Source organism: Phaseolus vulgaris, chromosome 5, assembly GCF_000499845.2.
Source record: "Phaseolus vulgaris cultivar G19833 chromosome 5, P. vulgaris v2.0, whole genome shotgun sequence".
Lineage (NCBI taxonomy): Eukaryota > Viridiplantae > Streptophyta > Magnoliopsida > Fabales > Fabaceae > Phaseolus > Phaseolus vulgaris.
In genome coordinates, this window is record NC_023755.2 from 29,922,317 (window position 1) to 29,937,967 (window position 15,651).

Here is a 15,651-nt window from a genome sequence, read left to right on the forward strand (position 1 = left end):
ATCCAAAAATATTCTCAGTTTGGTGAAATATTTGGTAATACAAAGATCACCTTGGCTTAGGGAAGACACTTCCTTTTAAAGGTCAGAGATGCGTCAAAGGTCCCCCTTGCGAGAATCTAGCTTTAAGACCATTCCAGATATCTAGAGTTTTATCTATCCATATGATAGTTTGACGGATATGAATAGAAAAAAAATGAACAAGCCAAGATACTACCATATTATTGCAGCGATTCCAAGACGAGAAAAAGGGACAGTACCATGGATGAACTTAACTTTTTTCTTTGCACTTAGAGTCGTGACCATGAACCTGCTCTAAGAGTGATAGTTGGTGGAACCAAGAATTGGAAAAACAAGGAATGTAGTCGGGTTTTCATTAGGGTGGAGATACAAGAAATTTTGAACATGTTCTCAAGCCGTATTAGACAATATACCATCTAATGCAAGTTTCTATCGACATCGTCTACACCACCTAGTGTTGCAAGAACAAAAGAAAAAAAAAGAATAATAAGATATGAAAAGAAAAAACAAGAAACAAAATAAATAAAAGGGGAGAAATAGAAGACACAATAGAGTTTTGATACCATAATAGAGTTAAGGGTAAGATCTTATCATGAACCTATGGAAGAATCCTGAAATCAAAACAACATATCAAAAGTAATTTATAAGGATAAATCAAAACCCTAGATGAAAAGAAGAAAATTGAAATGGTGAGAAGCATCGAGAAGTAAATGAGTAAAAGAGAAAAGATTAAAAAAAATCGTTCAATAATGCAAAGTTACAGTGACTCATCACTGATACAACAAAATAGAAAAGTGAACAAGGACAAACAAGTGGGAGAAAAAACTAAGGTCCAAAAGAAAAATAAAACTACAAATGAGTAAGGTCCAAAAGTCCAAAAACATAGTTTATCAACAAACAAAAATCACTAACTTATATGATTTTTAACCCCATATATAAAAAAGAGAAAAAAAATGAAACAAAAATATTTTTGGAAAAGAAAATCTCATGGTAAATAATATTTTTAAAACTTTAACTTTTCATTATATTGCTCATATAACTAGGGATGACAATGTGGGGCGGGCTATGCGAGTCGACCTGCAGCTCGCTACCAAAAAGTGCGGAATGGACTCACTAATCTAGTCTGTTGACCATTTAGGCCAGCCTCGCATAACTCGCAGCTCATGTAGGTCAATAGTGGGACAGGACGAGTTGGCCCACTAGCCGCATAAATAAAAAATATTTTTTTAAAAAAAAAAAAGAATGATACCCAATTGCCAAGCCAGTGCCACCCGTACATATAGATTCATTTAGCGAGATAACACTTTGTTGTTATTATTTATTGCAAATGCAGCACGATAAATTTATATTGACTAACATGTGTTCATAAATTCTAGAGAGAAAAAAAACTGTAAAGATTGAAAGCTAAAAATTTAGATAGAATATCATGTTGGGTTCAATAATGTCAAAGTTCAAGAGGGGGTGAATTGAGCTTTTAAAACTTTCGCACAGATTTGGATTTATCACAGGTTAGAGAAGAATAAATCGATTTATTTGACAATGAACAGATTTATTTTTATACTGCTTATGTAGTAAGACAGTTATATCAATTAAGTGATTTTTTATTTTAAGCAGATTGAGTGATAAGCTACAATCACATTAATTTTTCAGAGAAAATAGTGAAAACTAAATCTATAAACCTCAACTTTTAAAGTAAGTGATGAATGTTCAATTTAAGACTTGACAATTAATTGTGTAAGACTTCCACAAATCAGTGAGTTCCAATTATGTTCAACAGTTCATACACTTTTAAAGAGATCAAACAGATTTTTCTAGAAATCAAGAACAGAATGAACAAGCCCATAAAGAACATGTTTATTTTTAATTGAACATATTCTATTTCTGACAGTTTAACAGATAAACCAGTAAATGAGATCAGAGATTAAGAGAGATTTGAACACAACGAGATTATACTGGTTCACTCAACTAAGCTACATCTAGTCTCACCTAATCCAAGGTGAAATCCACTAAAACACTATTCACAACACTTACACAACCACTGTTCTTGAACCCTACAAGAACTTGGCACACCTTGCTGAAAAACACTATTCCAGCACACACAACTCTTCAAGAAACCCTATCAAGAAGAGTCTTACAATCACACTTTACAAGGAATTGAAAGATGAAACGAATACACCTGGTATGAGAATGCAGAAATCTGACTTAAACCAGTAGAACAAATTGCACACAATGTGATAGCACCTCCAACCAAGCCTTAGAACAAAGCAAGAACAAGCACAGTTTCTGGTTTTGAAAATCCTTCAAGAACACGTACTTATTCAATGCAAAACACTCAATCTCTGTTTTAAAACTTGTTTTCTCAACATTCATTTCAAGTCTGAAACAACTCTTCTTTTATAAGAAACATTTTATAACAGACTTTCAAAAAACAGTTAAAGTAGTTATAAAATGAACATATTGAAAATAAAATGAATAGGTTTGTTTTTTTATAGCAGTGAAAGATTTTGTTAGATGTAGGAGACTTAGTCAAACTCTCTGGTGCAAAGATAAGTTGTTTGAAAAACCTTTTAAGAAAACATGGCACCAGACTAAAAAGAATCTATTCATTTACAGAAGAACAGATTCATTTCAAAACGATAACAAGAACTTTTTAACAAGTGAAACACAATCGTTTTAATGGAATGAAGACTTAGTCAAGATACTTGATGCATAAAACATGATTTTCAAAAAACACTTAATCAATACATCAGTTTAAGAAAATAATCTATTCATTTATAGAAGAACATATTCATTTTCTATGCAGTAAAGGATATCTTTACAAAACATGTGAAAAACATTTTCATAAGACTTGTGCTTGCACTTATCACATGGTCAGGGGTTAAGAGGTTACCCAGCAAAAAGCCTACTTTAAATAACCTCTAATCTATACCTAAGACATCCTTAAAGCAAATACAAAGACTAAGAAAAAAATACACATTTGGCTTCATCAAACACTTTGTCTTGAAGGGGCAGCATCCATCTTCAACCTATCATACAAGTTAAATACATTTTTAAAGTGTATTCGTATTTTATTTTCTTCATACGCATGCAAACGCCGGACTCAGTGGGAAATGTGTGCGAATGAACAGAAATTTGCTAGGGAGAGGAATTGTTACAAAATTTGCTATTTCAGCCAAAAAGGTAAAAATACAGAAATTTGCAATTTCAACTTAACACAAAATTCAATATATTTTATCTTTATTTATTGTGTATTATTTAATAGATTGAGTAAATTATCGTTATGCAAATCTATACTAAAAAATTTAATATATGATTGCAGGTGTGAGTTGACCTCTCTAATTCCCAGATTTAATTAGACAAATACAATTTATAAAAAGCTTAAAGTTTATTTAAGAAGTGAGTTATACGGATAGACCTAGTCACCTCTACGAGTAAAATTATTTTTACAAATAGTCACAAGCACTTTCTTTCTAATTATCTCGCATTACCACAAAATTTTAATTCTTCTTATATTTTACATTATTTATATGTAAAGTTAATTACCTTCAAAGTATATCAATTAAAAACAATACTGATTTCATTTCTCGGTGTTATAATTTCCAGAAAATATTTTTCGGAAGATTTTCAAAATAAACTTTTTGGAATATATATAATATGTGTTATGATTAGCACGTGGCCATTATAGAAAGCAGAATAAGTATTATTTATGAATATCGAACTGTTGTATATTTACAGAAGGGCAAAGGATACATATATATATATATATATATATATCCATGAGAAACAGAATACGTAAAGCAGTTACATAACTCTTGGCCTAACACCCTCCCTTAAACTCATGGTTGGATTGGGAACAACTTTGAGTTTATGACGTACATGAAGAAAAGTAGAACCAGAGACGGGCTTGGTGAGAGGATCAGCCACTTGAAAACATCCAGGAATATGAACCACACGTTTTTGTACATTGTCTTTAACAAAGTGGAGATCAAGCTCAAAATGCTAGGACTTGGAGTGCATGACTAGGTTTGCACTTAAAAGGACAGCTCCAAGATTGTTAGAATAAATCTGAGGAGGTGGTGTTTGTATGTGAAGTTCGTGAAGAAGAGATTTAAGCCATAGAATCTCAGTCATGACAGCTACAATTACTCTATATTCAGCCTCTGTACTACTTCGAGAAGCAGTTTTCTGTTTGTGTGTTGACCAGGAGATGAGATTTGAACCCAAATAGACGCAAAAACCAGAGGTGGACTTTCGATCATCAGGATCTGCACCCTAATCAGCATCAGAGAAGGCTTTGATGAAGGAAGAGGATTGTTGATGTAAAAGAAGACCATGATCAATTGTTCCAGCTAAATACCGAAGGATACGCTTTACAGATTGCCAATGATGAAGTTGAGAAGAATGCATAAACTGAGCAACCTTATTGACGAAGTATGAAAGTTCAGGACGTGTGACAAGTAGATACTGAAGAGTACCCACGACGGAGCGATAAAGAGTTGGATCACTGAATATTTCTGAGGAATTCTGTTGGAGGCGAGTGTTGGAAACCATAGGAGTGGGATAAGGTTTAGAAGCCAACATGTTTGTATGTTGTAGAAGCTCACGTATGTATTGAGATTGGGACAAATGCATGTTCCCACTTGTTGTGTGTGTAATTTGGATGCCTAAAAAATGATGTAGGGGACCCAAATCCTTCAAAGGAAAAAAGGAATGAAGGTTAGAAATAAGAGAGGAAATTTCAGTGTTAAAAGATCTAGTGATTAGAATGTCATCAACATAAACTAATACAAAAAGAGATGAGGTAGAAGTATATTTAACAAAAAGAGATGTATCACTCTTAGTGGGATTAAAACCAAGATGAAAAAGAGTGGTACTTAACTTAAGGAACCAGGATCGAGGCGCCTGTTTCAAACCATAGATGGCTTTGTTAAGTTGACAGACAAGGTGCGGTGTAGTGGTGTTAAAACCTGGTGATTGTTGCATGAAGACACATTCTTGTAGGTCGCCGTTTAGGAAGGTATTATTGATGTCAATTTGTCGTATAGACCAACGAGAGGACACAGCATGTGCCAAAACAAGCCGAATGGTGGAATAACGGACAACTGGGCTAAAGGTTTCTGCATAATCTATACCAGCTGTTTGATGGAATCCTTTGGAAACAAGACGAGCTTTGCACCATTAAAGAGAGTTATCTGCATTAAGCTTTCTTTTGTAAATCCATTTACAGCCCACAAGAGGAGCTCCAGGTGGTAGAGGAGTTAACGTCCATGTCTTGTTTGAAAGAAGAGCATCGTATTCTTCATGCATGGCTTGGAGCCAGACAGGAGAAGCAATAGCTTCTTTGAGAGAGGTGGGAATAAGGGGAAGAGAGGTGACTGCAACATGGTACATCTTTGGTTTGTGAACACCTACCTTTGCACGGGTGACCATAGGGTGTGTATTGGTTGGATTGGCAACAACAGGAATAGAAGGAGGTTCAGAGTGTGTAGTGTGAGAAGAGAGTCCAGAGAGCCTAAGAGGAAGGTTAGTGGAGGGTGCAGAAGACAAAGTAGAAGGAGTAATAGAAGAGTCATGAGTGACAAAATGAGTATCATTATCATATAAACTATTATCAATATGGGGAGAATGAATAACAGAAAGAGTTGGAGCAATAGGGGTGGGTACCTGAGCGTTACCTGAGGAAATCACAGATTTACCAGCATGATCTTTGTATGGAAAAGTCTTTTCATCGAACACAACATGACGTGAGACAATAGTCTTTCCATCTTGAGTAAGACAAATGTAACCTACATGACGTATACTATATCCAAGAAACAAGCAACAAGTAGAACGAAAAGCAAATTTATATTGATTGTAAGGACACAAGTTAGGATAACATGCACACCCAAACACCTTGAATTTCTTGTAATTTGGTTGACGTTTAAACAACATATTATAAGGATTATCACCTTTAAGAACATTTGTAGGGAGGACATTGATGGTATGAACCGTAGCAACAAAAGCCTCAACCCAAAACTTAAATGGAAGAGAGGTAGTGCTAAGCAAAGTGAGCCCCATATAAAAGATATGTCGATGTTTCCTTTCAACGGATCTGTTTTGCTCATGAGTGTAAGGACATGAAAGACGGTGATTAATTCCACATTCTTGAAGATATGAGGTTAAAGAGAGATATTCTTTTGCATTTTCATATTGTAAAACATGAATCTTATATCCAGTTTGATTTTCAACAAGGTTTTTAAAAATTTTAATCACATTTTTAACCTGAGACTTATGATGAATAAGATATAGCCAAGTAAACTTTGAATACGCATCAACAAACGAGACATAATATCTAGCTCCATTGGAAACCAATACAGAAGCAGAACCCCACACATCAGTGTAAATTAATTGTAAGGGTTGAGAATAGGTATAAGCAGAACTAGAAAAAGGAAGTTGGTGGCACTTACCACGCACACAGGAAGAACAAAACACAATATTATTGGAAACAGATATATCACAAGATGCCAAAATCTTTTTGAGAACGTTAAAACTACAATGTCCAAAACGTTCATGCCATTGATTTACAGAGATAGGCTCAGCAATAAAAGACATTGAATGAACAGAACAGGAGGACAAAGAATGAAGATCAGGGAAAATGTACAAGTCGTCTTTAAGATAACCTTGTAGAAGAATACGCTTGGTTTCTTGATCAAGAACATAACAACTGTTAGAATGAAACTCAAAAATAACATTATTATCACGGCAAAACTTTAAAACACTAAGGAGATTCTTCGTAATTGCTGGAACATGGAGAAAATCAGTTAAAAACAGAGGTTTATTTGAAGTAGAGGAACGAAAATTCACAGAACCTATGTGAGATATTAACAAACCTTTTCCATTACCCATTTTGACAAGATCAGTTCCATCATAGGGTTGCTTGTCAGAGTAAACTGAAGAATTATTTGTTATGTGATGCGTAGCACCGTTGTCCGGGTACCAGAGAGGGTCATCAACAGAAGAAGGAGCACCCAAAAGAGAGGCAGTGCTTGACGCATTTTCAGAGATGGATAGTTGAGAGAAGTTGGCACTAGGAGATTTAGAAGCGGATTGATCATACCTATGCCAGCAATGTTTGGCAGAGTGACCAGTCTTTTTGCAGATTTGGCAAGTAATAAGAGTCGTGGACCAAGAATTCGAGGATTGGGTTTGAGTGAAAGGGGCTCGAAACGAAGAACGCGAACCTGTGGAGTAAGAGGGACGGGAATGACTGCGACCACCACGAGAGGAAGAAAATCAGGGATTCTGTTTTTCGTTTCTGGCATGTGACGGACGCCAAGTAGCAATAGCGGCAACAGGAGAATAGGAAAGCGGATCCACAGAGCGAGGTTTGGCCAGTCTTTCTTCTTGAGCTAGCAGTAAAGCCTTTATTTCATTGATGGTGTAGGGTTCGGACCGTGACATAATAGAAGCCACAAAAGGATCATAATCCTCCAAAAGTCCGTGACACAATCTGGTCTTCAATGGACACAGAGGAACCAATGGCGGCAAGAGAATCAACGGTGGTCTTTATCTCCAAAAGATATGCACTGACGGAGCGATCTTGTTTGGGGGTCTTAAGTCGCAAACTAAATTTTTTGATCTGAGCACGCGTGTTAGAAGTGAAATGCGTTTGAAGGGTTTGCCAGATCTCAGACGCAGATTGGAGGTCAACCATCTTGGTTAAGAAAGGATGTGACATGGATGCCAACATCCAGGCAACTATCAAATTATCTTGTTGTCCATAGAAAAGAAAATCTGGGTTGATTTTGGAAGATTTACCTTCCGTGAGTGAGAGAAAACGAGGAGGTACTTGAGAACCTCCAAATATTTTGATAGCAGAAGACCATCAAGCGTGGCAAGGACCTGCTGTTTCCATAGCAAAAAATTGTCCTCCGCGAGCTTTAAGAAGATGGAAGTGGAGAACTGATGCACAGAAGCGGAAGCGGTGGTTGCTACCATGGTGACCGAAGAGGCATGCGTAGGAAAGGAAGAATGAGTGGGGGACGTGGCAGAAAACATGAGTGACAACAAAAAAGAAAGCTTGCTCTTGATACCATGTTATGATGAGCACGTGGCCATTATAGAAAACAGAGTAAGTATTATTTATGAATATCGAACTGTTATTTATATATTTACAGAAGGGCAAAAGATATATATATATATATATAAAAAAGCAGTTACATAACTGTTGACCTAACAATATGTTATAAAATGTGTTTTTAGAATATGTTATGGAAAGAGATTTTCAAAATAAAAGCAACTTAGATTAAATATTTCGTCGTTTCATCTAATTGATGAGTGCATAAAGAAATTTGAAGGGGTGCAGGAAGGAATACCCCACTAACTTTCAACGTTTTGAGAAAAAACAAATGGTGAGCCCATTATGAAAATCCCATAATAGTGAGACAACTAGGGGTGGCAAACTGGGGCGAGCCGTGCGGGCCGGTCCACTGGCCGCTGAAAGAAAACGTGGGGCGGGTTGCTTATTTCAACCCGCTAGCCTGGTTATGCCCGCCCGCATAACCCGCAGTCCGCGCGGGCTAAGTGTAGGGCGGATTGGCCCGCATAATGCGCATAACTTTAAAATGTATAATTTTTTTTTCTACACCCCCATATTTTCTTCATGTAACCTTATATTTTACATTCCGAAATTTTTAATAACATCTTATTACGCATATTTCATAAAAATAATATTATGAGACCATTTACTTAATACATCTAAATAAAAAAAAAATCAAAATTTATATTTAAAATTTTATTTTTTTAATAAATATGTCTTATTCATGTTGACCCGCAAACTTGTGGACCAACCCTTATGCGGGACGGGCCTATGCGGGGCGGGTCAGCCCGCATTGCTACCCTAGAGACAACTATACTCCAGTTAACAAATTTCCTACATGTGTTCAGACACACTAATTTGTTAGCCCTCGTTTTCTTTTTTTTTATTTATAAAAAACTTCGAATTGTTGGTTTTAAATTACTTTTTAACTGAATTTTATAAAAAAAATTGTTAATTTGCTTATGAAGTTTAAAATTGTTACGTAAAAAATAGTGTATGGTTAATTTACTTGTCTTTAAGGATAAAAATCCAATCAAGCTAAATCTCACTCTTGCAAAACGTCCTTTTCATGTATAAGAGAAGTTTAAATAGTTTTCATTTTTTTTTATAATTTCTAATCAAGCTTAATCCCAACACCCATATCTGTTCAAGCTTTAATCCCAACACCCATTTCTATTCAAGCTTATTCCCAACACCCAACGCTTAATTTCATTTTTAGTTTTCCATCATTTTAATGAGCAACACGATTTTTAAATTTTTGAATTTTTTATCTAGTAAGCTATGTGCATAACAAAAACAGCATATTATATTCACAATATGAGCTTTTCTAAAAGAGAAAAATAAGATTAATTCTCCACATTAAAAGTTTACAAATTAACTTCCGTAAGCTAATTTTTATTAAAGCTTTGGAAGAAAAAAATCCCACCTTCCTTACAGTTGGATTTAACTTGTCTAAAACGAACAAAAATCTTGCTTGGCATTATCGTTTTAGGAAAATCAAAACCAGATGGTAGGTTACTCTTTTGTTGCGCTAAACCATATTCGATTGTCCAGGAGAACTAAAATGGTTGGAGTTGCTATGAAGAAATTGCTGGTGCTGAAATTATTGAAAGGTTATAGAGAGGAACTGCATGAAAAATGACATGGCTCGCATTTGTAGACGTAGATTACTTATGTTAAACGTTCCTCGGTTGCAGAAACACAGGAGGTACAGACTACAAAATGATAAACTTACATACTAGCATTCACTCATAAAAATAAAACTAGAAACCCTTCTAACAAGAAACTGCAGTTCTGAGTAAATCGGAAAATGATTCAAGGTGAAAGCCATAATTTGGTCTAATTGCTGGCGTGGCGCAACTCTGGACGAACGAAGTCTGCATCTGCTGGCACAGAAATGTCTACTGTGGGTCTCAGTTTGGCGCAAACTTCAATGGCTCTATGCACTGGGTCTGAAAGGAAGTTGCCAAGTAAGTCCTGGTTAACAGGTGTTCCATTGTCCACCGCCACCAAGGCCTGCTGGGTAAGAATGTAGTCAAATCGTGGAGCCCATTTCCTCGAACCCAATCTAGCCGTGGTTGAGCAGTTATCAACCATGAAAGAAACACCACGAGCATGCATGAAAGGATTCAAAGAATCAACAGCCTCGATAACACTCTCATTAATGATTTCGGAGTAGGAATGCCCTTTCTTCCTCAGGATCTCAATCTAGAAATTCAGTAATCACAGATTAGATACAAAGTTCATTTTTGCTCTACACATCTCAAAAACATTTCCCTTTGTCACTGATAGTTAACTTAATCAGTCAGTCCAATTTGAAAGCAAAGGGAGACAAATATATAGGCAGGAAACTATGTAAATCCATTCCCAAAATAATAGCAAGAAAAAAATCCAACAGTACCTGGGCCATCATCAATGCCACAAAGACACCAGCAGTAAAAGGATATAATGGGCCTTGATCACCTGCTGGTCTTGTAGAACGGACACGCTCGCCAACCTTCCACATGCGGGTTTGATCAATGTTACCCATGGGGAAAGCAGCCAGACCCTCTTTCTCCTGTAAAACATATGTATTGTTTAAAGTCGGCGGTGCAAAGGCTTACTACTTTAAAGGGAAAATGAATATTCCCTTACATAAAAGCGACGTCCAGCCAAAACAACACTGCGAATCTCGCTACCACTGGCTACATCCTCGTAGCACTCATACAGAATGTCCATGCAAGGATAATAAGAAGCACTGTAAGCTTTCTCAAATATCCTTTTCTCATCTTCAGATAAAGCATTGTATACAGCTAGCATACCCTATCCAAAACCAATACGTGCAAAAAGGCTAGTCAGAACTCAAACAAATCACCATACCAGCACATTCTACAGGGTTTTGGGAAAGGGTGATGGTGTCCAACGGACAAAAAATAATGCTAGACTAGCGTGAAAATACAACCTTGGTTGAGATGGTTCTAGATATAATTCCAGTTATAGACTCAACAGTATTCTTATACGCCAGATCTTCGTCCATTCCCATCTCAGTGTATCTCCTAAACAAGGATTCCACAACTCCATGAACAGCGCCAAGTAAAATGCCTACAAAACCACCATGGCTGTAAGTCAGGACTTTGCCTTCAAGGAAGAGAAAAATTCCATTCCAGAGTTCTCACCTCTCTCTCCAAAGATATCACTCTTGTATTCTTGCTCTAATGTAGTGGCGAAAGTGAATGGAGAACCAAGGGCAACAGACCATGCCAAAGCAACATCAGTAGCCCTACCATCCACATCCTGCATGCAATTACTCAAATAAAATAAATTATCCAATCAACACACAGAAAGTGAAGATACAGGCTGAGGCAGAGCAAAAATAACCTGGTGGACGGCAAAACTTGCATTGATTCCAGCACCATTTATTTCTTTGCCTTGCACATAGAGCCTCCTTACAGAAGGACCCATCCCCTTTGGGCACACAGCAATTACACTAATGTTCTTAGGAAAGTCAAGTCCAATTGACTGCAAATGCCCAAGAAGAAAACCATGGGAAAGCCCAAGTATGCTGTTTGGTTTCATGTGAGAAAATATTTTTTCATAATTATCAGCCTGCAAGATAAATAAAAATATTAAAGTTTCTGGATTGAAATCAGCTATATCAGAAAAGTCCAAAATTATTGCAACAACACACCTTTGGTTATTTGTATTGGCAAAAAGGATATTCAAAAAGTACACTTTTCATTAGCGTTAGCATGTTATTGCAAAATCTAAGGCACCACGATACCAACAGGTCTTTTAACCTGACATGACTTCAGAAAACAAATAGTATCACATTCTTAGAAAACTTGAGATTTGGGACAGATCTTATCTTGCACTGTTAATATTTTGGAATAATATTTTCAGGAAAATGTTACAGAACTATTAAATAAAGTTTTTATTTAAAATTATAAATAGGGCAAATTAAGAATTGTGACAGTGTGGAAGCTGGTAATGGCAAACGGTAAACGAGCTGGTAATAGCAAACTTTAAACTGATGATGATCAAGTAAAGGAATATCTAATGCCATTTGGGGTGTGAAAATCGTGGTGGATTGGGGAATTGGAAGCTGCATTACCAGCACAGTTTTGGCTAAGTAGATGATAACATCTAAACACTTACAGTTCCAAAAGAAGACAAGCCTGATTTCTGATCACTCACGTAGAAATTAACCCAGCAATATTATAAAAAGAATTGCTAGTGATACTAAAAAAACCTCACTGTTATCATCACGCAATGCAGAATAACATCGTATATTAGTAATCAGACAGCTTCAAAAACATAAAAACAGCAGCAGAAGAATCAGAATACGTATGTAGAGGATTGAGTTAAACTAATTAACCTGTGCGGAATCAGAAATTAACAACATCACAAGATCACTGCCCGATACAGTTTCCCATATGTCACCAAGAGTCCCACTCTCTTCAGTAAACCCAGCTGCCCGAGCTTCAGCAAAGGAACGAGAACCTTTCCTGAGTCCAATCTGCATTTTTAAATCATTGAAACGACAAACAATGAATTTAATCAGCCAGCCAGTCATTAATCAACAATTTCAGCACACATTCATATATTATAAACGAAACTGAACTAGATAAGAAATAAATAAAAAAATCACACCTTGACCACAATATTAGACTTTGCTTCAGCAAGCGAGTCCCTTAGATTCTGAGCCTGGGCAGGTCCCTGGAAACATAGCGCTTTGTTAACAATCATATCAAAGCTAGGAAGTACAACATCATCAGAACAAAAATATTAAGTCATAACCTTTTAAGCTTAAACAAAATCTTAAAACATACTCTCTGAGCTCAAATATAAATAAAATTAACTAATTTTGTGCTTGCCACGGGATTCCCAAGCCCAGGGTGCGCGAGCTCAACCGAAAAGTTTTAGGTCACTGAGAATCGAGATTCTCCACTACACGGACTCCCCCACAACATGCATCGAGCTTTTAAAGTTTATAATCGATGCCACAGATAACACATTTTAGCCTTTACTTAAATACGAATCTTCGAAAGTCACCTGAGATCCCCAGCCGATGACACCAATCTGCTTGATCCCCTTGAAAGCGTCGGGCAAAAGGTGGAACAAATCCCTGCCTCCTCTCACGATGTACTGCAATGAACCAAAATAAACAATAAACACAAGAAATTTTAAATTCACAAATCTGGAACCGGAAGAAAGCGTTCGAGAACCTCGTCGTGTCCGGCGAGGTTAATCTTCTCCTTCTTGAAAACCGTCGAGTCGAAATCGAGCAGCGCAGGGGCCTTCACAGCTGGCGCCGCCACCATACGAGCGCCGAGAGCAGAGCCGCATCCGCTCAGCCTTAGGGATTTGATGGCGAGTTTGGAAGACGAGGATTGCAGAGCGAGGCTGGTAGCGGAGAAGCTTCTGGAAGAAGGTTTGGCTAGGGTTTCGGAGGCGGCATAGATTGCAGAAGAACACGACGTCGTCGCAGCCGCCATTATGTGGAGTAGGGTGTATCAGTTGGGGTGGAAAGAGGGTTCGATGAATGAAGCCTATATTGGTTGGATTCTTATAGTGTGAGCAGGAACTGGAGTGTGCTAAAGTGCGCCCATACGGTGTCGGTAAGAAATCTCCACTTCTTTTGTGCTCACGTGTTTGCAAGCGTGCAGAGAGGGTGGGTGAGATTATTTTACTTACAAACATGCTGATAATTTTAATTATGTAGAAGAATTTCTATAAATATTAGTTTTGGTTTATTGAAAACATTATCTTATTTTAATTTTCTTGTACAAGTAATTATGCAAAAGCTTCTGTAAACATATTTAAATGAAGAGAGATAAATTTATTTAATAGATTAGATGTTTTAATATATATTATAAATAAAGTTTACATACTGTTGAATAAGTTTATTTTAAACGTTCTCTATAATATCGCTTTTGTTAACAACTAGTTGGTTTAGTCAAATATCGAATCGACAGTATAATAGAAAACTAAAATAATATGTTGGTGAAATTGAAGAAAGTGAAAGCAAAGGAATCCTAGGATCATCATTTATGTTGTTGCAGTACAATTTGTATATCCAAATGGAAAGAATGAGAAAGAATATTCGGTGAGATTTTGCTTTGCACCATTCTAACACCATCACATATAAGAATCTCTTTATTTTTCATGTGACTTTCATAAAATTATTTTTTATTTAACATAAGTTATAATTGTACTTTTAAGTTTTAACCTGTTAAAATTCTCATTATTTTTTAATATTGTTTAATTTCTGTTCAATTCATCCACATGTAAATAACTAATTTAAATTTTAATATAATATTTATATCATAACAATGAATTATTAGAAATTATAAAATCTCTAATCATCTTTAAACTCTATACCAACCATAGATATTTATACTAATTTTTTTATACAATTGTGTCTTCTCTTTTAAATAATCATATCAATACAATTCGCATCATTTATGACTAAGCTACATTGATTAGGATAGTCATTCATACTTGATGACATTGATAAATATAAATAAGGGATATGAAAATTACATATAATGCGATTTCAATCATATATTTTTCAACTAATCTAAACTTTATTATTTATATAAAGATCAATCCAAGGCAATATAAAGATTGTACAAAAATAAGCTTTTGAATAAAATGATAAACATCAGTTTATATTTTTCAAAATATCTAAACAATACAAGTATTTGTAAATGTATTATAAGAAACTACACTCATATAAAAAATGTTGCCATAAAAAACTTTAGGTACCAAACCTTTAATTAGTAGATCATCTATAGTGTCTTTATGTTTTATGAAAAAATATCTATTTAGTTTGCAGAAAGTTGTATTTGAGTGATTTTATAATGCAACATTGAAAAATAACAAGATGCATGATCCATTGATAACAGAATGGTACACACTTAAGTATGTATCGAGAATTTCCAAAACAAATGTTATGTTTGGATGTGTACATTAGATTTTCCACTACTCCGTTAATATTTCGTATGTCAATATTTTCAAGGTCATTATTTATTATTCAATCACTATTTAAGATTATTTATTAAGATATAAATAAGTTTTTATAACAAATAATATCATGCTTTTCTATTTTTAATAATGTTCCTCAATGTAGTATAAAAGAACAAACAAAGTCTAAAAAATATGTTGAAGCATTTACATTGAGTTTAGATATAATATATAAATAATATATACTATGCAGCACACTCATATTGATACGAAACATAAATATGTATCATTTCTAAAATGTAGGACATAGATACACGAATCTATATATTATATAATTATAAATTATAGACAATAAAAATTTATGTATATTATATATGTTTCAGTTTTTTTAGTAGAAAGATGTTTTTCATGACTTATTCAAAAAGATTTGTTCCTTATTTTTATAATCATAATAAAAATTTATACAATAAGTTTGAGTTTTTAGAAAATTCATGTATTTCTCATTTTTAAAATTGTATTAGGCATGTGCTAGAATTATCATAAATCCAACAAATATTTTTTGAATTTTACACTTAACTGATACGTATCTTACAAGTGTCAGTGTCTGATAC

The 15,651-nt window shown here is 35.2% G+C and overlaps 2 protein-coding genes across 2 annotated transcripts; both read right to left on the bottom strand.

Moving 5' to 3' along the window:
- Window positions 1-4,290: 4,290 nt before the first annotated feature.
- On the bottom strand, window positions 4,291-4,650 carry LOC137834280 (uncharacterized mitochondrial protein AtMg00810-like). The gene has a single exon (XM_068642343.1). It carries the CDS (start codon window positions 4,648-4,650, stop codon window positions 4,291-4,293), a length of 360 nt encoding a protein of 119 aa, XP_068498444.1.
- Window positions 4,651-9,723: 5,073 nt separating this feature from the next.
- LOC137835400 (ketol-acid reductoisomerase, chloroplastic) lies at window positions 9,724-13,762 on the bottom strand. Its single transcript, XM_068643884.1, has 10 exons — window positions 13,300-13,762; window positions 13,127-13,219; window positions 12,725-12,790; window positions 12,450-12,590; window positions 11,453-11,680; window positions 11,251-11,368; window positions 11,037-11,176; window positions 10,730-10,897; window positions 10,497-10,652; window positions 9,724-10,303 (listed from the first exon to the last, which is right to left on the bottom strand). Exons 1-10 carry the CDS (start codon window positions 13,567-13,569, stop codon window positions 9,935-9,937), a joined length of 1,749 nt encoding a protein of 582 aa, XP_068499985.1. The 5' UTR covers window positions 13,570-13,762; the 3' UTR covers window positions 9,724-9,934.
- Window positions 13,763-15,651: the final 1,889 nt, after the last annotated feature.